The sequence below is a fragment of the Myotis lucifugus genome, unplaced genomic scaffold (assembly GCF_000147115.1).
Source record: "Myotis lucifugus unplaced genomic scaffold, Myoluc2.0 scaffold_420, whole genome shotgun sequence".
Classification (NCBI taxonomy): Eukaryota; Metazoa; Chordata; class Mammalia; order Chiroptera; family Vespertilionidae; genus Myotis; species Myotis lucifugus.
Window position 1 is genome coordinate 672660 of NW_005871468.1, and position 22867 is coordinate 695526.

The 22867-nt window shown below is 48.6% G+C and overlaps 2 protein-coding genes across 10 annotated transcripts in view; one reads left to right on the forward strand and one right to left on the reverse strand.

Annotated features, from left to right (window-relative positions):
- NDEL1 (nudE neurodevelopment protein 1 like 1) overlaps window positions 1–12288 on the forward strand; it is a 48509-nt gene extending 36221 nt beyond the window's left edge. For 2 of the 9 annotated variants that reach the window (XM_014467916.2, XM_023743929.1), the window contains one exon: window positions 4422–5674. In XM_014467916.2, the coding sequence (XP_014323402.1) occupies window positions 4422–4515 (94 nt within the window). In that variant the 3' untranslated portion in view covers window positions 4516–5674. Of the gene's footprint in view, window positions 1–830; window positions 866–2138; window positions 3383–4421; window positions 5675–11066; window positions 11244–12268 lie in introns of those variants that run through there. The other 7 variants (XR_002826209.1, XR_002826210.1, XM_023743926.1 and 4 more) reach the window with 7 other exon arrangements.
- A 342-nt stretch (window positions 12289–12630) lies between these two features.
- The window catches only part of MYH10 (myosin heavy chain 10), a 129134-nt gene continuing 118897 nt past the window's right edge, over window positions 12631–22867 (reverse strand). Inside the window, exons 30-36 of the mRNA XM_023743952.1 lie at window positions 21751–21879; window positions 19220–19308; window positions 18324–18447; window positions 18033–18241; window positions 16866–16974; window positions 15341–15513; window positions 12631–14356 (exon numbers count right to left, since the gene is read on the reverse strand). Coding sequence (XP_023599720.1) covers window positions 14212–14356; window positions 15341–15513; window positions 16866–16974; window positions 18033–18241; window positions 18324–18447; window positions 19220–19308; window positions 21751–21879 — 978 coding nt within the window. The 3' untranslated portion in view covers window positions 12631–14211. The remainder of the gene's footprint in view (window positions 14357–15340; window positions 15514–16865; window positions 16975–18032; window positions 18242–18323; window positions 18448–19219; window positions 19309–21750; window positions 21880–22867) is intronic.

Genomic DNA, 22867 nt, shown 5'->3' on the forward strand with positions numbered 1-22867 from the left:
TGAGGGGACCCTCTCCCGCCCCGCCCCCCCCCCCCCTGCACAAATTTTGGGCCCCAGGCCTCTAGTTGGGTAGATTAAAAACCAGGATGGGATTTACCAGCTGCGAGAGGAATTGGGGAAGTATCCTAACTCCCTGCTCCATGATTAAATGTCAGGTTAAAAGAAGAAATGCCAGTTCTTACAGACTGCAGCTTGCAGTTTCAGTGTGAAAAAAGCTCTTCATTTTGAAGTCTGGGCTCTAAAATGTGCCTGCTCTACCTCTTGCTCCTGGGCAGTGTCTGGAGCACTGGCACTAGCTTTACCGGCCTCCTAGGGTCCTGGAGGGGCATTGTTTGGGGAGGTTAATCAAAGCCCGTTTGTGTGTGAGTGTGCATGTGTGTCAGGCGCAGTGAGGCCTTGCTACATAAAACAGTATACCTTATTATTACATTTACTTTATAGGACTTGAAAATATTCTGTAAGTTCTGGTTATTTGAGGGCTTCTTGGAATCAGGATTTTTATCTAGTCTGTGATCACCTCTGCAAGTTCCTAAAATATGGCTCGCTGGACCTACTTCCCAGGTGTTGCTCTGCTTCTTCCAACCACTAGGAGCCCTTAATCTGAAAAGATACAAATTCTGTGTAGTATAGTCATTTATATTATCTCAAAAATATTCTTTTTTTCTTCATAGCGTTTATTTAGTTTTCTATGTATCACTTAACCTAATTTTGTAAGCCAGTCAGATTTCTTTTGGGGTATGTGTAGGTAGGTGGGCATACACTAATTTTAGGGCACAGTATGAAAATAGTATTTGCATTACTGTTTAATGTTTTTTCCTTTTTTTTATTAGGCAAGAAAAAGTCATATTTCCCACGTTGTTCATGGGTAACTGAATTTGTTTGCTGTGCTATTTTTTATTCTTTTTCAATCATGATGTGTGGTGGGAGACCCATTAACAAACTGTTTTCACTAACTGCATGGGGCTGACTGCTTTAACCAACTTACAGCCCATAAGTGAGCCTTCAAATTCCTGTTTGACTCACCTCTATACCATTATTGGTTCAGCTGTGCAAAACCAAACTGATGAGTTGTAGTGGTGCTGGGGCAGTTGTGAATAGCAGGCACTCGCGGTGTGGTCAGGTGCTGAGAGATGATGCAGGAGTCGAGTGGGGGCCCCGGGTAACGGGCAGGTCCTGGGACCGTATTTGAATGTCTTTGTGGGACTGGGTTCTTCCTGTTACCAGTGCGTCTTGTTTTTTCAAAGCAGGCACTAATGACTACGGAGCCTTGCTGGGGGGACTCTCCCCTCTGAGAAACATTGGAATGATAGATGGAGACGTGTATAAGATCTGCCTTTCTTCTCAGTTTTCAGGAAGGCACATTTCAGTTTGTAGGGCCTGGGGCAAGGTCGCGAGCCGGCTGAGCTGCGCGGCTCCCATGGACCATCTAACTAGGAAGACGGGTCTGGAGTGTGTCTGCTGCCTCCTGCATGAGCGCTGGCCCACTCTCAGGCCTTTCTCTACCGCCCTCTCAGGTGTCCTCCACTTGCTGCTTTGATGGATTTAGTGTCCATACGTCATCACTGTTGTGTTCTATTTATTGTCCTCCGGACTAGCTTATAAAGTGCCCTTTTCACTTCTGTTGCCATTTTACAACTCACCTTAGTTTCTTTTCTCAGCTGGAGTCTCTATTTTTCAGACTCTTCAACTAGATTTTGGTGGTAAGGCCATGAGACTTCATAGCTTCTGTAACCTGTTCACATAGATAATTCCCAAGATCTGTGTCCCACCCCTGCCTGCTCTCTTTCCGTTCATTTCTGTGGTGTCCACTGGGGCATTTCCTTTCAGCTCTTTTGCTGCTTCCTGAAACCAAATGTGAATATGGAGGTTTCTTTCCCCATTTCACAGCTTTGCAGTTTCCTGAAGGTGCCTCACCAGACACAATCCTACCTCTAGGGTCAGCTCGCTCCCTCTGGTCTTCTGCGTCCCACTTCTTGGTTCAGGAAAGAAGTGCTAGGTGAGGCCCTAGCCGATGGTTATTCTCTCTCTATTCTGTCCAACTTGCAAATCAGAATTTCCCTTCCCATTCATACTGAGAACGACTCACCTAGCTTCTTGTCCTTTTGTATTCTGATCGCACTGCTTGTTTTTCCCACTAGAGCCGACTTGGGTTGGGAGCACCAAAGTGGTTGCTCACTGAGGGCTGTCAGGTCTCCTCTGGCCAGGAGGATGCTGGGAAAGGAGAATGGCCTGGCCATCTGGAGGCAAGTTATGAGCCCTGCTTCCCCATTGAATGGCTCGTAGGTGAACTCAGGTGAATGGCTGGACCTTCTCCTGCTTTGGTTTTTTGAGCAGTAACAACAATGGGGATGGACTTTATGTTCTTTAAAGATCCGTCTAATTTGAAAATGCCAAATCTCAGTCCTAAGCCTGCACGTGGAGCCATCCTTATGGTCGCTGCTTTTGCACACCCCTGTGGAGCAGGTGCCAGGTTCTTCCTGGCATCCACAGTGCTCCCTTTCTGCTGGTTTTGGGGGTGTCTGTAGTACAGCCTGCAGAATGTGGTGTTCACCTGTGTAAAGCTGAGGTTTGTGAGGCCTGCCTGGTTCTCCTTGGGCTTTGAGGAGAGGCGGGCATTGGTGGCTCTGGGACTAGTCAGACAAGTGACAGCTGGGCTTACTATGTGAGGGCTGCAGTGGCATATAGGATGGGGCCCCTACCCCCGGAGGAGGCACAGGCGGATAGCCTTGGGAGAGTAGGAGGGATGATTTCAAGTTTTCACATACGACGAGGTTATTTCTTCAGGCATTAACTGTTTCTTCAGAGTAGCGCGGGGTCATTTAGTCAAGTCTCTTTTGCATGCCTGTTTCTCTGAGATTACACTCACCTCTTCAGTGTATGTAGCACTTATCTTTGTGGGGAATGTGAAGAATGAGTCTATACTCAACTCCCTAGACCCCTCTGATGAGTGGATGGCGGGGGGCAGTGGTGGGCAAGTGTGGTGAGTGCGGCCTTTTGCAATTCGCTGTATTTCCCAAATTGCTAGTGGGACACTTTCCTGGGAAGTTTTCCAGGATGGAGAGGCTGAAGTGGCTTCCTGAGAGGTTCCAGGCCTCGCACTCACCCCTCACTGCTTCCCGCGGCTGTGCTGCCAGATGGGTGGGCTGAGGTGGGCGCTCTGCATCCCTGGGCTCAGGTGCGCGGCCCTCCTTGTAGATCCTGTGCTGGGCTGGTTGCTCATGAGTCTGCAGAGCAGCCTCCCCAGCTGGCTTTGCTTGCTTAACAATGTAAAAAAGTTACTTTCCCCCTTTATTAAGATATTCATGTATATTGTAGGAGATTTGGAAAACAATAAAGTATAAAGTAGTAAACAAAATTTACCCATAACCCAGAGGGAAGAAAAGTAACTTGTTAAATTTTCTTTCTACAATATATATGATTTTATGTACATATGTGTGTGTGTGTGTGTGTGTGTGTGTGTGTTTGTGTGGATGTATGTATGTGTGAGTACCTCCACACATTCTAGAATTAGTTACACAGGTAGTAATGCCTATCTATATAAGGGGCTATAGTCTAGAACAGCCGCGGGCAAACTACGGTCCGCGGGCCGGATCCGGCCCGTTTGAAATGAATAAAACTAAAAAAAAAAAGACCGTACCCTTTTATGTAATGATGTTTACTTTGAATTTATATTAGTTCACACAAACACTCCATCCATGCTTTTGTTCCGGCCCTCCGGTCCAGTTTAAGAACCCATTGTGGCCCTCGAGTCAAAAAGTTTGCCCACCCCTGGTCTAGAATCTAGAATATATATTACTTACACTTTTTCTTTTTTCTTCACATCATTTAACATATACAGTTTGGTAACCTTTTCCTACTCACCATTAATTACATTCTGAATATTTTCCCATGCTATTAAAGAACTGTGGAAATGGATTTTAAAAATATTTTTATTGATTTCAGAGAGGAAGGGACAGAGAGAGAGATAGAAACATCAGTGGTAAGAGAGAATCATTGATCAGCTCCCTCCTGCACGCCCCATGCTGGGGATCAAACTTGCAACCCAGGCATGTACCCTGACTGGGAATCAAACCATGATCTCCTGGTTCATAGGTTGACACTCAACCACTGAGTCATGCTGGTCGAGCGTGGGGAAATGGATTGTTAATGGTCGTACACTATTTTATCATTTAGTTGTGGCTTCAGTGGCCAGTGTGATGAAGCTGCCCATAGTCTCATTACCGTAGGACCACTGAGTTCTCAAGTCTAACCAACTGATGCTCGAGGCAGCCACTCTTCCCTGGGCCGTCGGGATTCTGCTATGGGCCGGGAAGAGGGATAGTTGTAGAGAGCAAATGAATTTCTTGCTGTGTGTCAAGTGGTTTTAAATGACAGTCTCTCTTTTTCTTCCCCTTCCCTTCTCTGCTCTGTCACCCCCACAGGGCAGTAAACGGCTTTGACCCAGCTCCTCCTCCTCCTGGTCTGGGCTCCTCGCGCCCCTCGTCGGCACCAGGTATGCTGCCTCTCAGTGTGTGAGTGCCCAGCTTCCAAATGGGGGCTCCTGCCCTCCTCCAGCAACCCAGGACACCCACGCCTCACCCTTCGGTGCCTGGGCCCAGCCCGTGGCTCTGTCTGCCTCCCTAGGGCTGGCAGAGAGAGGGCAGGCTGCATGCAGTGGTGGCTGCTGGGCCCTGCCCAGCCCCAGGACTGCGCGATATCAATACTGGCTATTTTCTCTTCTCGCCGTAGTGCCGTTGGTTTCACATGATTGCACTTTTGTGGGTCACAAAGTGATACGTACATGTATTACTTGGTCACTGGATGCAGAAGTACCCATTCATCATACCTGCCTCATAGCCCACCCTGCTGTACTGATAGGATTTAGTTGTATTTAGGACATTGCAAATCTTTTAGACGTTCTCTCCCAAATCAGGTCAACGTGTGCCCTCCTGAGCTCCCACCCAAGCACCTTTGTGCTCATGATCATGTGTTTGTCCCCAGCTCCACCCCACACAGCTGGGCCTGTTGCTGGCAGACAGTCAGGAAGGTCACTGAATTAGGGAACACAGTCTCATTACCCTAGGACCACTGAGTTCTCCAGTCTCATTACTGCGCCTTGTGATTTTACTTCAGCAGTTAGCATTCCATAGCTTGGCCTCCCAGAGCAGGAGCCTGTGGGGCCTGGGACAGACAGCTGGGCCTCTGCTGTCTTCTCCTCCGTGTGCCTCAGACGAGGGGTGGAGGTGGTGACAGCCTCCTACCAGCTTTCTGGTCCTTCAGTTAAATGACAGCTTCACAGCTTTTTGGTTTTGTTCTGCGGGCCTCTCCAGTTGTGTTAGGAAGGACTGAGTGGCCTGATGCCGGGGGCCGGCTGGTGCCAGCTCCTGGGGGGCAGACTGACCCCAAGTGGTTGTCCCTGTGCATCCTTTGATTACTCTCATGCTGCATTTACTGTTTACATTTGTTTTTTTGTACATAGGTTTGTAAACATTATTGCCCAAGATATTTGTAAATAACTTGGGCTTTGTAGCTTTTATTTATTCAGAACTCATACGGCATGTTAATGACTTACGATGGTGTCCTACTCTGGGCAACTGTATAGAATCATCATGTGGTTAAAAAAAAAAAAAGAGAAAGTACTTCCCCTCCAAAAAATCTTTTAATGTGGAAACAATAAATTTCACACAAAAAAGTATCAAGGTTGCGTTATTGGGTCCCCGCCATCCTGTGGGAGAAGAGCTGGAGTTACACAGCCAGGTTCCGATGTCGCTTCTGCTCCGACCTGGGACATGTGGGTGGACAGCAGCGCGGAGTGGGCAGAGGCAGTTCAGCAGCCTCCGGAGAAGTCTGATGCACGAGCAGGTGTGCTCAGGCCGGTCCTCGTAGCTGAGTCCGGGGGGCAGCCTGAGATGGCCCTGCGCCTCATGCAAACCTGGAAGGAGGACCCGGACCTTGAGGGAGGCCACTTGCAAGGTCACAGGGTAACTGCGATGGAGCTGGGCGCTGGCCCTTCTCTGTGCTGCCTGTCATGATGTGTGTGGTGTCCTGGGAGTAGAGGTTACTCGGGCCTGGGCTTTTCTCCTTATCCCTCAGGTTGATGTTGGCAAGTGAGAGGAGGTGCCCGATGTTTGCAAGACATAGGTGACTGGACTTGAGAAATGTACAGACATAGGAGTCAGTACGAATGTATCACGTTCTGAACATTGCTTATAACAGAGCAAAACCAGGATAGTGTGTAGTTTTAAAACTAAATAAGTGAAAAGTGAATCAAGTTCCTAAGGGAATACTGAACTTTAAGGAGGATACATTAAAAACTTCCTTCTGTCTGCTAATCTGTGGGCAGGAATACTTCTGTTAGTTGTTCCTGGGGGTTTTGCTGTGAGCTGCCTCCCGAGAGATGTTTCCAGGGGGGTGTGCTGTGCCCAGTTGAGCCGTGGAGCAGGCGAACGGAGAACTTCAGGCCTCTTTCTGATGGGCGGCAACTCGCAGCTTCTTTCCCAATCATTGAAGCGATTGGATTAGACCAGAGGCTGAAACGTTTAGCCAGACCTTTGTTAATGCAGGGACCCCAGATCTAACACATAAGAGCAGAGCTACTCTGGTGAAAGCAGCGATGAGTTCTGGAGCCCTGAGTCGTCGTCCCTGGCTCCCAGTGATTTTCCGGTTCCTTCTTAGCTGAGCACCCCTGGAATCATCTCATCCCAGTGGTCTGTCAGTTCAGTCAGGTGGTGGCAGGGGAGGCCCTGGCTGCAGAGGCCAGTGTCATCCCCGGACGTCATCTCTGCTTCGGGTCCAGGAGAGCAAGGGCCAGGTGCGTGAAAGGGCAGGAGCACGCTGCTGGGCTTTATAGCAACAGCTGCCCTCGGCGTATGACCCATGGGGAAGCTGCATGACTCCCCTGGCCTCAGTTTCAGCTGTTTGGATGATTTGGTTAAATGCTCAGCTAGAACATTTGCTGCTGACACCACATTCTGTCTGCTCTTCTAGCTAAAGATTGCCTAGCAGGCCCCTGCCTCTGAGTGGGTTCTCTTCCTGGGACCGCCCCATGCCTAGGTCTGCCTGGCCCTCGCTGAAACTTTTAGGAGTGATCCCTCCCCTGAGCTGGGTCCACGGGTGGTCCCCCTGCTTGGAGGGGGTGAATCTTCAGGTGGTGAGTCTTCTTGCCTCCAGATACTGTTCTCTCACCACCCGGTCCCATCCCTCGCTCCTGAAATGCATGAGAGTAGGAGTGAGTGCTCCACTGCCTTTCAACCCAGAGTGGTAGGAACTATGCCCAACCAACTCTGCTGAGGTCTGAAGCCAAGCTGGGCATATGCGAGTTAGGTATAGGCAGCCTGAGAGGAGATGAGCTGGCTTACCTGTTTACAGAAGGGAAGGTGGGCCCGGAGTGTTGGTGACTGGCCTGAACTCACACAGCTAGTTCATAGCAAAGCCAGGGTGGGAAGTGAGCTCTTTTTCTGCTGTGTTCTCCACTTTCCAGACTTGAGGCCTCGTTGCCCTGACTCTGTCTTGTGCCTCAGGAGATGAGCTGCTGTGGATGCTGGGAAATGTGTGGGGCAGGCACAGCCTTTGCAGCAGGAGGAATGTGATGCACCCCCCCCCCCCCCCCACTTCCAATCCTGTACTTGAGTATTGACTGTGCTGCTCTCAGCAGCTGTTGCAGAAGGGCCATTAGCATCTCTGAGAGCCAAGGTGGGAACGGTGCCTCTGGGGCAGGGGAGGTGTCCTGGGGTGGAGCCTCAGCTTTAGGGAGCATCTTGCTAGCAGCGGTTCTCAACCTGTGGGTCGCGACCCCTTTGGGGGTCGAACGACCCTTTCACAGGGGTTGCCTAAGACCATCGGAGAACACGTATATAATTACATATTGTTTTTGTGATTAATCACTATGCTTTCATTATGTTCAATTTGTAACAATGAAATTGGGGGTCACCACAACATGAGGAACTGTATTAAAGGGTCACGGCATCAGGAAGGTTGAGAACCACTGTGCTGAAGCCACGTCATCCTGCCTGGCCAGCACAGCCAGTACGGCTGCTGGTGGGACTGAGCCGAGAAAGGGGATGGGTCCAAGCAGTCAGTTTTCTGTTTGCCTAGATTAGAAGATGCTAGAGGAGCCTTTTCCTCCTTCCAATATTTACTTCAAGGAGTTTTCTCTCTACTTTTGCCCCAAAGGTTGAAACAAATTGAGAAACGCTAGCTTGGCCTTCAAAATTTAGCTGTTACTTGAATCATTCTTAAAAATGGGAGTAGGGGAGGAGGCATCTTTGTAAATCTTCTTATGACTTAAAGCATCTTATCTGAAAACTGGTCCTATGACTAAAAATAGGACCTGTGGGAATACAGTCACCTTATTTATTTATTTATTACTTTTAAAATATGTTTTATTTATTTTTTACAGAGAGGAAGGTAGAGGGATAGTTAGAAACATTGATGAGAAACATCGATCAGCTGCCTCCTGCACGCCCCCTACTGGGGATGTGTCCGCAGCCAAGGTACATGCCCTTGACCGGAATCGAACCTGGGACCCTTCAGTCCGCAGGCCGACGCTCTATCCACTGAGCCAAACCGGTTAGGGCTACAGTCACCTTTTTTAAATGTTAAGGACAAACAATAATCTGGAGTAAATATTAGTTTAACAGACTCCCTTGGTAAGATAGCACATGTGAAGAGGCAAATGTGAGAACAGAGCAAAGCGTAGAGTGCTGGTTGGGGGACCAGGTGGGTTTGTGCCATGTGGGTTATGGTTTGCAGTTATGTTAGTTGCCTGTCAGCTCTGAAGCCTTCACCAAGCGAAACGCGATGCAAACTGAATAGGAATTTAGCTTGTTTACTTTTGGGGAGTTTGTAATCAGGTGTCAAGTTTGACTAGTGCCCATTAAAACGCGGAGGTCCTGCCTGGTTGTGGGTGCTGGTGGAGGTCTGGAGGGTGCCGGGCAAGCAGGCCTGGCACAGTTTGGATAAACAGTCAGATGAGTGTCATCCAAATGAGCTAGGGCCCTGTTGCTCCCTGTCGGTTCATGATGGAACTGAGAAACACTGTTTTTCTGGTTAAAAAAAGGTGATTGTTTTAACTAGGAAAAAATCCCAGCGAATCCCACTGTCATCTAGACTTTAGGGCATACACCTCTGCATTTTTGGTGTCACTAAATTATTAAGTCTTGAGTCTTACGTAAGCTATACAAGCTCTTTCTACTTTAGGGATGACGTCTCATGGTAGTAAGAACAAGTAGGCCCAGGCTCCACCCCAGTGCCAGCCCTGGGAGGAGCGCACATCAGTTCACAGAATCTCAAACCAGCAATTATGAGCACCTTATTTTGTGAACCGTTAAGAAAAATGTGCCAGTAGAACTGTGAAAATGCTTATCATTTTGACTTTTTATATTTATTGAGGATTCTTTAAGATTTTAGACAGGTTTTCATCACATCACACTTCATATACAAAAAGGAAACCGTGAGACATGGCTAAGACTTCACGTTGTGAACCACTTCTGACGAGTTGTCCTTGCAGTTTTCCAAGCAGTGTTGTCCTCTGGGTCCCGGTGAGCGCTGGTGATGCAGTGTTTCTGAAAAGATGTTCTGTCGATGGCTCCAGAATTTTCTTGAAGGCTGCTGGTATCCGTTCTGCAGGATCTGATGCTTGGGGTTTATTGACCTTCCTCTGACAGCCACATCACAGCTGCCACCTACTGGTGGCACTTGTGAGACGCACGAGTTCACATGTGAGAACACGGGTGTCTTAGGGCCTCTGCGGGATGGCATTTTGTAGGAGGCAGTGGCTCTGCTTGGATGCTTGTCAGACTCGAGTTTAATAGATGCCATTTTACATCTTGAATGAGGCTTCATGACATCCTGTCAGTGGGGTGAGGTCCATTATTGGGGGGCTACTTGGAAAAAACAAATAGACCTGTGTTGTAATGAGTCAAACATGGAATTCTAGTCTTGGGAAGGGTTGAAGGACATGGTCACACTTCCGTGTGTGGTACACAGGTACTGGAATTATAGTTAACATTGTCTTTGAAAGCTGGCATCATGCCCATATACCCTTATTGATAGTTTTGCATTAGATTTCTGTCAATTGTATGAGACACGTCACAAGATTTGCTAGATTCCCAAATGATACGAGGCTCCACTAGGGAGTGGGCGCCCCATCTGGTCCTGACAGCTGGCACAGGGTACAGCACTCTAGTGGGTGCTCAGAACTTGGTACAGATGTGAGTTCCCAGTGACTAGAACCGATGGTGCATGGGGACTCCCTTTGGGTCTCAGTCACAGGCTTCCCTCTCATACCTGCCTGGAACTTTCTAGATCCCATCCTACGGCCTGTTCCTGTGTGGGCTTTCTAAGGGGGTGAGGATGAGACAGGAAGTGGTGGTTGACAGCTTTGAGCTCTTTCTTCTCCAGGCTTGACACAGAGCATTGGTTTCAGGAGGCAGGGGCCATGGGTCAGTCCTGCCCAGAGCCACAGGGGGCTCCTGTGAGGGGACGCCACAACTTGTCTTCAGGCTCACACGTCATCTTAGCGGCGGTTTCCAGGGATGGGGAACTGGTGACAGGAAGGAAAGGTGACATCAGTTACACCCTCAGGCCAGTCCCACTAGGAATATAGGTGTGCTATTCCTACTGACGCGGTTTAAAATAATTCCCGAGTGGATGCATTAAAAAAGAAAGCCTAGGATGTGGCAGGGGCAGACAGCGTGAAGAGCTGCATGTTAACACCTTTCGTACCGCTCACGAGTTTTCTCATGTTTCGCGCGCCATCTGTTATGGATCTTAGATGTCAACACACTGTCTTGTCCACATCGAATGAAGCGATCTCATTGGTGGAAACCGTGCAGGTCAATCTACGAAAAACTATATAATTGCACGAACCCATAAAGCATTGCAGTTACATTGTATTTTGGTCATTCGAATAGTCTTCGTCTTCAAGTTCCTGGCGCTTTTAGAAATGCCCTCTCTCAGAAAAAGGAAGGAAACCAACGAAACTGATACACTTCCTTTCGTGTTGTTCCATTCTAAGGAAAACGATGAAATGGACAAAAAAAAGTAGTGCTGTACCGTATAAACTGTGGACTTTTCAATTCATTTAGAGTGTACAACGTCCTCAATCCACAAGCAAAAATGAAGTATAAACAGTTTCTGCTATCGGTGGCGAGAGACTGGATAACGGATGACAATAATGAAGGCTCTCCGGAACCAGAGACAAATCTGTCCAGCCCTTCCCCTGGGGGTGCAAGGGGAGCACCTCGTAAAGATCCACCCAAAAGGCTGTCAGGTGATAGGAAGCAGCATGAACCTACGTGTATTCCAACGAGTGGAAAGAAAAAGTTTCCTACGAGAGCCTGCAGAGTTTGTGCCGCCCATGGAAAAAGGAGCGAATCTAGATACTTATGTAAATTTTGTTTGGTCCCTCTTCATAGAGGAAAATGTTTTACGCAGTACCATACGTTAAATAGTACTAGGAACTTCAATTGTTTGTTTTTGTAAATAAAAATGTTATAATTATTGAAAAACAACACCTAAAGTGTATTATGATCTGTAGTTATGATTTAAATAACGTGCAGTTTGCCCCAAAACATGCGGTCCCTGGCGTATGTCTTCGAGATTTCTATGCGGTACGAAATGTGTTAAAACCCTCGCCTCATCTCAACAAAAGGACAGGCTTTCTCAAGTCTCACCTGGTCTCTTCCTCACGATGAACCCTCTCCTGGGTGGCAGCTGGCCAGCAGCTTTAGTCTTTGACACAAAGCCCAGCTCCCATGAACTTGTGCTGTCAGTGCCCGGCAAAGGTTTTATGAACTACCTTTCCTGAGCCTACGCAGCGGTGGCTTGTTTAGTAAGGAAAGGTTCCTATGGCTGGCATCTCTGGAGTCAGTCTGTGGAGATTGAGTTTCTCCCGATAGCCGAGTTGTCAGTGACTACACCAGCCACACCAGCCAGGTGGGAAGCATTCCTTCTGAGGAAAACCAGCCTCTGAATTCCACACGCACCTGGACCAAACTAAGGAGGCTGAATGCCAGGGTGGACACACGAAACGTGGTAACTCACCTTTTTTCTCCCTTGGTAGTGACAGGGAGGAAAGGAGTGCCTGTCCATTTTACATTCCCTGCCAGGAAGCCTGGATATGTGCCGTGTGCCCCCAGGGCCAGCCTGAACTATGGATATTAGGGAATTTCCTACGTGATTTTGTGATCCCTTAGTTACTCCTCTCCAGCCCATCCTAATTGACCCACACTAGTGAGGCTGCCCTTGGGTCTTATTACTGAATCCCCCCTCCCCCAATTATTTTCAGTGTGAATACTGCTTGAAAATGCAGTCTGAACCTTGGATTTCTTAAAATACTCCAGTCCAGCAAACAGCTCCATCAGCTGGTGACCGAAACCCTCCAACGGCTTCATCCTCAGCCCTTTTCTATTTGCGAGCGGGTCGCCAGCCCAGGGCCCTTTCCTCCCCAATGCAGCTACACACAGAGGCCACTGGGCAGGATGCGACTTGTAGCCGACTGCCCAGAGAACTGGCCTGTCACCTGACGCTTGGGAGCGCAGTGCCCTCAGAAAAAGGGGGCCTTTTAAGTCTGTGGGACTCTCAGCTGCCAATCAGATCACAGATGGGAAATTGAGAACAGAAGGTAAGAAAACAGATTCCACATTCACATGATTATTCTCATTTATTGAGGTCTGTTTATTCTTAATGGGTGCTTTTTCCTCCAAGTAAATAGAGCAGGCGTAAATATCTATAATGAATAAATTTATTGTCTTACAAAAATCATTGTCTAGAAATATGGGAATACAAGAAAAGATATTTGCAGTCAGGTGTCTGGTGGTCAACAGCCAGTACAGTTCATAACGGGGTAAAATCAAAGGTTCCAAACCCACATGACAAGTTCTTCCTAAAGATGTTAAAGCTTTTAACCCAAAAGGTTTGTGTTTTCAAGCACATTGCAGAGGATCAGGGATTTGTACTTAACACTGATTCATTGTCACTGAATGTTGGTAATACCACTTTGACTAGAGAGGTACATGATATGAAGCACAGTCAAAACTTAATACATTAAATTGTTACAGAGGCAAATAATATATTTAACGTTGTCTTAGTGCTGTAGTGTCTAAGGCACTTTCTGTAATGTCAGTTTGCTTACCTATCAACCAAAAACAGAATGTTAAATGTTCACTGTTAACACTGTCCAGAGGGGAGGGAACGGGAAAATGAAAAGGGATTCACATCCACTGGCATGTCAACATTCAGGCAGATGGCATCTGTTCTTGAGGGTCGATAACCTCATCAACAAACTTGGAACAAGTCTTGGACACAAAACCAATGTTCCCATTTTGGGCTCAAAGCAGCGGCTGAATTTGTAAGGTCAGCACAGGGGCCTGGCTGGCAAGGGAGGGCCTCCCACTGACTCCTGCTTAGGCGCCCACAGCTCTTGTTCCTGAAGCGAGGCGCACACTGGCAGAGCCAGGGGTTCAGGAGACCATCCGGGCGTCGACGTGATTGCTGCCACTGGGGCTTCAGCGGCATGGCGGCTCCTATCCTTTCTATGCACAGACCAGCCCTGGCCAAGGACAGTTCACACGAAGAGACGAGGGGATACCACCAACTCGAGCGAGACGGCATGGTAATCCCCAATGAATGCTGCTTCCCCAATCCATCCCACCCCTCCTAATCTTTCCAAAAAGCCCCTTTCACAGTTTGCTCGCTGAAATAGTGTTGATCGTTATTTGAAGGAAATGAGATACAAGTGCAGTTTAGGTTCCACAATGTTCTAAGAGAATTGATGTGGCTGAGGAGTTGGGGGCCACATGAACACAGCTAAGTTACCTGTCTGTGTGACAGAGAGCATGCAGAGCGACCGAGCAACAACCACGGGGCTGCCCCAATACCCAGCGACTGGCAACAAGGGTCTGGAGTTTGTTTGAAAAAGGGTTCTCTTCTTAACATGTATTATAAAATGGTCTCTTGATGAATATATGGAAAATAGATGCAATGATGAGACAGTCTGTTTAATATGTGCATGTTCTGTGTATGTATATATATAAAAAGGGGAGCAATTGTACCTAAATCTGAAGCAGGATACAGTATGTGTAGGCTGGAAAGCCTTAAGACACAGTTGATCTTGCAGTAAGGAGTCCCGTGGCTTGCCAACTTCCTAATCTGTAGGAGGCCCGAGGCAGGCTGGTGCCGGGTGCGTTCCTTCGTGTCCCACTGTATTGCCTCCACTGGCTTCCGGTGACCCTACTCCGACTGGGGTGGCTGTGTCTCATTGACATCACTGGTCTTGCTTTCGGTGTCATCGTCTGACAGCTCTAGGGAAGCTCCTTCGATGTGCAGCTGGCGCCGGCCAGATCGGCTCGAAGAGAAGCTGATTGGGCCGCCTCGCCTGGCAAGAATAGGAAGTAGACACGTGGGTAAACACGTAAGAACATGTGGCAGTCAAGTTGTCCAGTCACCAAACTTCCACCCCTTCCTCAGGACACACCACCTGGGGGTGTGAGTGGCACGATCAGGACAGGCTCTGGGCCTTCCACCTCTGCTGTCACCACGCCTGACTGCCATCCTGGCCAGCACAAGCGTGCAGTGGGCAGGAGGTCCTCCGTGTACCTGATCCAGTTATGGCTGGCTGTGCTTGCTAACCGAGGGTAAAAGGGCACATAACGGAAGGGAGGGAGGGAGGGGGAGAGACACAGAAACACTGATGTGAGAGAAACAGCCTCCCACACGAGCCCCGGTCGGAGCCAGGGATCGAACCTATAACCCAGGTATGTGCCCTTGACCGGGAATTGAACCTGCAACCCTTTGGTGCTTGAGCCAACGTTCTAACCACTGAGAAACACCACCCAGGGCAGATAGTAAATATTTTACTTAGGCTGTGTGGGCCATATCAGGTCTCTGTTGCATGTAAAAACCATTCTTGGCTCACTGCTGGACAAAAGCAGGGCACATCAGAGTTTGGCCATGGGCCAGCCTATCTCCTCTGGGGGAGGAAGTTCAGTGCTCATGTTTGGGCCTCTCCCCGGTGGGGGTGAGGACGGTGGGGGTGAGGACGGGGAGGGGCTGATGGTGCCAGGTCCTGGGAGAAGAGGCTGGGACCTTTCCTCACATGGATGTTGGGACCTGGTCCCAGCTTGGTGTGTCTGTGTGTGTGTGTATGGGGGGGTGGGGGGTTGTTCCTCCTGTTCTCCTTAAGGACTACGAAAGGTCAGAAATCCCGAGTGGATAAACTTAAGAGCAAGAATGAGTAACTCTACATGAACTAAGTAAACCAGAAAAATCAAGCCCTAAGCCTAGAAATCCGGCTGTTTTTGGGAGCTTTGGGCACAGACTCCACGAGACCCAGCGCCTCCGAGTCCCCTCGGTCGCTCACCTCAGCCGGTTCTTCAGGGTGCTGACCTCACGGCTCAGCCCCTCGTTGGCCTCGGTGGCATCATCCAGTTCCCGCTGGAGTTTACGCCGAGATGCATTGGCACGTGTAGCTTCTTCTTCCGCTTCCTCCAGCTGCCGTTTAAGCTGCTTCATCCTGGCATTGGCCTTCTCCATCTTGGGGAAATTACATGAATCACGTCAAACCAAACTGGCGAGTCCAGATACAGTCCCACCGCATCCTGAGTGCCCGCCAGCCACGTGAGTGCGTGTGCTTACAAGGGGGGCTGGTCTCAGGCCTGATCTGCCATTGTCAGCAAAGCCAGTGTGTACAGAGCAAACTACGTGAAAGGAAATCTCTAAAAACTTAAAACCCTATTTTCTCCCCGAGTTTTTAACAGAAAATGAGTGTAGTATCTTCACATAAGGTATTAAACCTATGGGAGAGCCAGCAACGTGAGTCTCCAACCCCAGGAGATGGTACATTCATGTTTATGCCTCCTTTCAATATGGGTGTTTCAAGTTCAAAGCCTCACATGAAGACCTGACATGGTCATGCTCGTGCAGCTCACGCCCACCCAGAACTGCCCCATGCTCTATGCTGAGGGCGGGGGTAAGAAGGGAAGGCTGGGGTGCCTCATGAGCAGGGGAAGAAAAGGGAAGGGAGGTTGGGGCCAAAGGCAGTAGAATCATCTCCGTCTACCTCAGCTACCTAGGCTATTGTCTATGCAGACCTGGCCGCAGTCTTATTAGATTCTCCTGATACTTAAAAAAAAGATGCCTGGATGCAGACAAGGAAAACCATTTAGAGGCAGAGATCACTGCACTCATGAAGGTGCACCTCGCGGAGGAAATCGGCCTCACACTTCAAAGCCCTCAGTGTGCTCTCACTGCCCAGGAACTACTCTAGGCATCTGAGGTGCTGGGGAGGGAGACTGACAGCGAGGCAGAGATCACTGCACTCATGAAGGAGTGCCTGGCAGGAACAGCCCGTGTGTGTTAAAATATTAGAATTTAAGAGTTTAAAATAGCATTTAAAAAATGTATTTTTATTGATATCAGAGAAGAAGGGAGAGGGGGAGAGAAACATCAATGATAAGAGAATCATTGATTGGCTGCCTCCTGCACAGCCCCTACTGGGGATCGAGCCCGCAACCTGGGCATGTGCCCTTGACCGGAATCGAACCCAGGACCCTTCAGTCCACAGGCCAACACTCTATCCACTCAGCCAAACTGGCTAGGGCAGCTTTTTCTTTTTTCAATTTTTTATTTGCAGAGAGAAACATTGACTTGTTCTACTTATTATGGACTCATCAGTTGTTTTTGTATGTGCTCTGACGAGATCGAACTCGCAACCTTGGTGTATCAGGACGATGCTCTAACCAACTGTGCTAACCCAACCAGGGCCTCAGAGAGCATGTTCCTAATTTAGTCACCAAACAGTAACACGTGGCTCATTTGCATCGTCTCCTTGTAAAAGCATTTCTAAGATGGAAGACATTTCATCCTGGCCCACCTTCTTCCCTTACCTGTTCTTTATACTGATCTGCATGTCGACGCTCATCTTCAACCTGCATGAAGATTTCTTTCAGTTTCTTCTCCGTTCGTCGGACCAGTTTGTTGGCTGCTGCTCGTTCCCTGTGAAGATGATCAACCATTAATTAGCCTTTGTAATTCTTGACATGATAGTTCGAATTGAGGAAATAATTTTTAAAGTCCCTTTTCTCTGGAAGATGACAAATGTTGGGAGTGTTTTCCAGGGCCTCTCTGACGAGAATAAATTATGATAATACGGCCCAGAAGTTTTTCCCTTCTGGTCACGAGGGGCCTTAATAATGTATTCTAACACTGACGGGTAGATAAAGCGTATTCCTTCACATGCAGGTATTAATTGAGGGATCTCCTAAAGATCAAACGTTACACGCAAGCTACCTGCCATACGGAGTGCGGACTTTTTGAAGACAAAAACCTTGGTTGGTTATTCTAATCACCTAACTTCTTAGCCTTGAGACCAGAACAAAGACCCATTGTGATGCTCGGGCTATGGCAGCTAATGGGGGAGGGGACCGCCCACACTCACCCTTTAGTTAGAAGGCAAATCACCATGTTTCTAGACAGGCCTACACTGCTCCTTAGGAAGGAGAGCGAGCTTATTGGGTGAACCCCATTGACAACAGCGTGCGGGAGCTCAGAGATGCACTATGTCCAGCAGTAAAGGCGCCTGGGAAATGTGGGCCTCTTGAACCTGTGACTCTTGGTGTATGTTTCTCCTATTAAAGATCCTATGAGTCTGAATAAGGCCGCGTGTCAGTGCTTCTGAATCATGTCTGGTCTGAGTCCTGAATTTTAGACTTTTTGACCTTTTCCCCAACAAACAAAAAGTCCATTTGTTCCTGGACAAATGTTATACAGAAATGGACCGTGGTGGAGTTAGCTGAAAGGATTAAACTATGGCACCTAGAAAATCCTGGGCACAGTCTGACCAGCTGAATCCTGGCACAGCTGACAGGTGAGCCCAGCCTTCCTGGAGGCTCACACCACTTCTCTCTCTCTCTCTCTCTCTGATGACATGTGTCCTTGCCACCTCCCCTGCTACAGGGACTCCCTCTAGGGCAAGTGCCTGGCTGCAGGCTGGCCCTGGCCCTGGCCCGCAGAGATGCAGTGAGTTTTGGTTTAGTGCATCAAAAACCTCTTACTTGGCCTCCTGCTCAAGCTGCTCCTCCAGCTGCCCAATCTTGGCTTCCAGGGCCGAGATGGTGGCCTTAAACTTGGACTTGACAGCACCCTCTAGCTCCTGCAGCTTGGCCTTCAGCTCCTTGTTCTGCCGCTCCAGCTGCTGGCGCGCATTGTCACTCTTCTGGGCAGCACTGCGCTCGGCCGCCAGCTCTGCATTCAGTGTGTCCACCTGGAGAGGAGAGACGGTTTAGTCACTCGTGCCAGACGGGCAGCACGGCCCCCCCCAGGTGACGGGCTGCCGCCTGAGCCACCTGGAGCGTGGTCTTGCGGAAGCGGTCGTTGAGCAGCTCCATGTTGCTCTGCTCCTCCTCCAGCTCCTCCTCGAGCTGTGCGATTCGTGCCTCCAGGCGCCGCTTCTCATCCAGCAGAGCAGACCTGTGGGGCAAGGAGGCGGACAGCTCAACGCCAGCTTCGTGCAGCATGGGCACGCTCAGAGGGCTCCTCCTCCCACCGGGAGGCTACAAACAGCCCCACTCGACTTTTCTGTCCCCTGCACCCGTCCGCATCTGTCAAGTCCTGCTGATCACACTTCCACACACCACTCACTTGTGCCCTGCGCCTGCCCCCTCTAGGCCCCCTCACCTCTCCCAGTGGCCTCCCCACTGCCCCTCCATCTGTTCTCCAGAGCCAGCAGCTTTCAAAGGGCAAAAAGACCCTGGCACTTGTGCTTTAAACGCTACTGGCTGCCCAGCGCATTGAGATAAAACGCTGACTCCTCCCCATGGCACTCTAGAAAGTGACCGCGATGGACCCGCAGATGGTAATTAAATAGGGAAAGCAACTTCCTAATTGGAAAAAAAGATCTTTTAATGAAAACTCATTCAGGAAAAGGTAAGTCAAAGGAATCTACTTGCCAAACCTAATGAATTTAAGAGTGAAGATTGCATTGAGAGGCTGTACAGTCTGCGGAACAGGGTTCATTCTGAATGTACTTCCTCCTCACCTGTGGGCATGACTGGCATAGTGGGACCTGCCTGGGGCGGGCGGCCGCTGTAGCCGAGGCAGTCCGGAGGCCCAGCATCTACTGAACCCTGATTGCCGGACCCCGCCACGGCCTTCTGGGTGCAGCAGGCCCAGGTGCCAAGAGAACCAGTGGGCCGCCACTCATTTCCAGAGCCTGCCCCTCCCACTGCCGCAGGAGACTCACTTGCCAGAGGCGCTGTTCGCGATCTCATCCGCCAGCTCGTCTCTTTCTTGCTCAGCATGTCGGCGGGCTCGCTCGGACGAGGCAAGTTCCTAAATGAAGTCAGATAGGATTTAAGCTCTGGCTGTTAATGTTTCGTCAAATGTGAAATCTGATGAAGCCCGCAGGCTGCAGCCACCTTGCTCAGGCATCTGTGTGTGCCTGAAACTGCAATTAGATCTGAGGAATAACACTGGGAGGTTTGCTGAGGGAGTATTTGGGTGCAGGTCAGCCAGGTGCTGTGCCGTGTCACCATCGGGACACAAAGGTGCCCACAGAGGGAAGGCCTAGTCTCTGTAAGGGCGTGGCTGCCCCAGTGTCAGAGGCGGCTATGTTCCTGCCCTCCTGAGAAAGCTGGTGATTCTTAATCATGAACTGAGCGAAGCTTTATGCAAACCCAGAACTATGGCAATTCATGGTCGTGAAGTATCTGTTGCACATACAAGGAGTACAGTGTGGAGGTAAAGCACACTAACCAGAAAACACAACTCAGTGAGGAGCACAGCCCCCTGGGAAGGGTGGGGTATGACCTCAGCTCAAGGCAGGGCCTGGGTGGTGCGCAGGGCCTCTTCCTTGAGGAGATGGGAGCCTGGCCGTCAGGCTCCTGGGCTCTGCAGGGCCTCGGAGAACTGGGCAGGGCAAGGGGCCGCCGGTGCCTGCCGCCTCTGGAGGAAGAGCTGCCCGATGGCAGCTTTCGCACTTTCCTTGGGGAGCGGATCTCCCCCAGGCAGGAGCCCGTGTGCATTTCTCACCCCCCTGGGTCAAGATCAAGATCATAGTCTCAGAATCTGAGATGCACAGAACCCTTATTTTACGGAGGAAACCGAGGCCGTCGATGAAGGGCCTTGCCCAAAGCCTCAAGGTTGGCCAACAGCAGACACTCAGGGTCCTGCCCTCCCTGCCCAGAGCCGCTTCCCACCAGCTGCCCCTCCACATGGTGCTGTGTTTGGAGGAGCACGTCTCAGGATGCCTGTGAGCAGGGCTGCATAAAGAGCTCCTCTGTGCTGTGCACGGGCACCTGCGTCTAGTTAGAGCACAGGACGCAGGCCCCCCGAAAGGCCTGGCTCCACACACACAACTAGCACGTGGGGCAGGGCACGAGTCCAGCTGTGACAGCAGCAGGTGGAACGCAGGGCCGGACCCGAAGGCCTCTGTCGAACACACTGTGCAAGCGCAGCTCTGCCATCTGGCCTCTGCAGTCGAGTTTCCTGGGCCCGGCAAGGGCTCCTTCCCGACCACTGGCTGGGTGTGCGACAGACAGGGGCGGGGCCCCGGGGAGGAAGGGGAGGACCCGAGGGCCTGTAACCTAATGAACAAAGGTGACGGAGGTAAGGAAAAACAGAGAAACAGACGGGAGGACAGGCTAGCTTTCCAGTCTGTCCCCTCCACGAGGTAGTGAGCCCTTGTCTGAAGGTCTAAAGACCTGCAGCTTTGAAGACACAGAGCGCTGGCCTGCAGGGTGTGTGGACACTGAGGCCATGCCAGGCGCTCTCCAGGACACTGGCTCCCAGAGCCCATCACCTCTGGGGATGGCATCACTGGTCAACTACATGATGACGTACATAGATCTTGACATGCTGCTTCAGTGATGAATCCACTTTCTTTTTAAGCACACATGGCCCTAGAGCTGCTCTACTCTCAGTGTTCTCTAACCATAAAACTAGAAATCAACGAAGAAAAAATAAATGCCATACATTTGGAAATTTAAACCGCACTTTTAAACTATTCATAGGATAGAGAAACCATAGAAATTAGAAAAATTTGGAATTTAAATGACAACAAGTAGGAAGGATACAGTGAAAACAGTACCCTGAGGGAATTTATAGTGTCCTAAGAACATATTAGACAAGAGGAAAGCTTGGAAATTATTGAGTGCCCAACTCAAGAAAAAATCCAAAGGAAATGTACGAGCAAAAATGAACAGAATAGAAACCAAGAAGGATTAGTCCGGAAGCTGGCTCTCAGGTAATCTCAGGATCTGCTCAGTGTTTACTTACGGATTTGCCTTTCCTTCTACTTTTCTGACACCTCGGGAGTTAGCGCCCTTTCTTTCTTGCAAGCTCAACTCCGCATTTATTTGTTCTTGGTAACACTTGTTGGATTACAAGATGATTCACTTAGAAATTCAATGAAACATAACCTCACACATAGTGCTTCTGTATAAAACAAGGCAATCTTCTATCACTGAGGTCAGAGTTCAGCTACGTGGTCCTGATGCTGGCCAGCACTAAGTACACATCACTCCTGTTTCTTACACAGGAGACAAGACTTGAAAAGCTAGTAGTCAGCTCCTCTGCCTTCAGCCAGGTAGAGGGATATACGAACAGCATCAAAGTCTGACCACTTTACTGAACTGAAGCAATAAGATGGTCCAGTCACATAGTAAAAATGACAGAAATTACACACGGCTACAACGACATTAAGATAGTTATCTGATCTCAGAGAATTGCAAGGACAAATATTTGTTGAACAAGTGGATGAATAAGCAAACAAACCTCCTGCAATTGAAGGATTTCCGCTTCTAGACTCTTTAATTTCTTTTCACTCTCTTTGGATTGAGCAAAAATCTCATCCCTGGAGGCACGAGCTTCTTCTAACTCACGCTGGTAATCCTTCATCTGAGCCTAAAGATAAATAGGAAGCACGTTTGGGCAGTTTTCATTTTTTGTCTTTAAACATTTTTCCCCCCAGATTATAAAAGTAATATACATTCATTAAAAAATAAAAGTATATAGAAATGACAAAGATATCACAAGAAAACATTCAGACCAATAGCCCTTATGAGTATATACGCAAAAATCTTCAACAAAATAATATCCATCAACATATAAAAAAACATACATACATATAATTTATACACCACTATATCCCATCATCCAACTGAGATTTATATGAGCAATGCAAGGTTGGCTTGATAACGAAAAAGAATATAATCATATAATCATCTCAAAATTCAGAAGTAGTACTTGACAAAATCTAACACCCTCTTTCATTATAAAAACAGTAAGCTGAATAGAAAGAAATTTCCTCAACGTTGAGAAAGGCCATCCAGTTGTCCCAGAACTATTTGTTAAAAAGACTAGTCTTTCCCTCATTGAATTATTCTATCCCATAGAACTATATGTCATGAAAAAGAAGGACAAAGATGGAGAAGTCACACTTCCAAATTTCAAAATTTACAAAGCTACAGCAATCAAGACTACAGTATTTGCATAAAGACAGACATATAGATCAAGGGAATAGAATTAATTCAATGAGGGAAAAACTGACAGCTATTATGATGATACTTAATGGTCAAAGACTGAATGCTTTCCACATAAAAGCAGCAGCAAGACAGGGATATCTGGCCTTGCCACTTCTGTTTAACATCGTAATGGAGAGTCTAGTCAAAGCAGTTAGGCCAAGAAAAAGATACTCAAGACATCCAGATTGGAAAGGAAGAAATAAAACTAGATCTTGTGTACAATAAATCTTAAGGAATTCATTAAAAAAACCCCACTGGAACAAATAAACAAGTCCAGGAAGGTTGTAGAATACAGATCAATACACAAAAGTCAATTTTATTTCTGTACACTAATTATAAACATTTGGAAAATTAAGAAAATGATTATA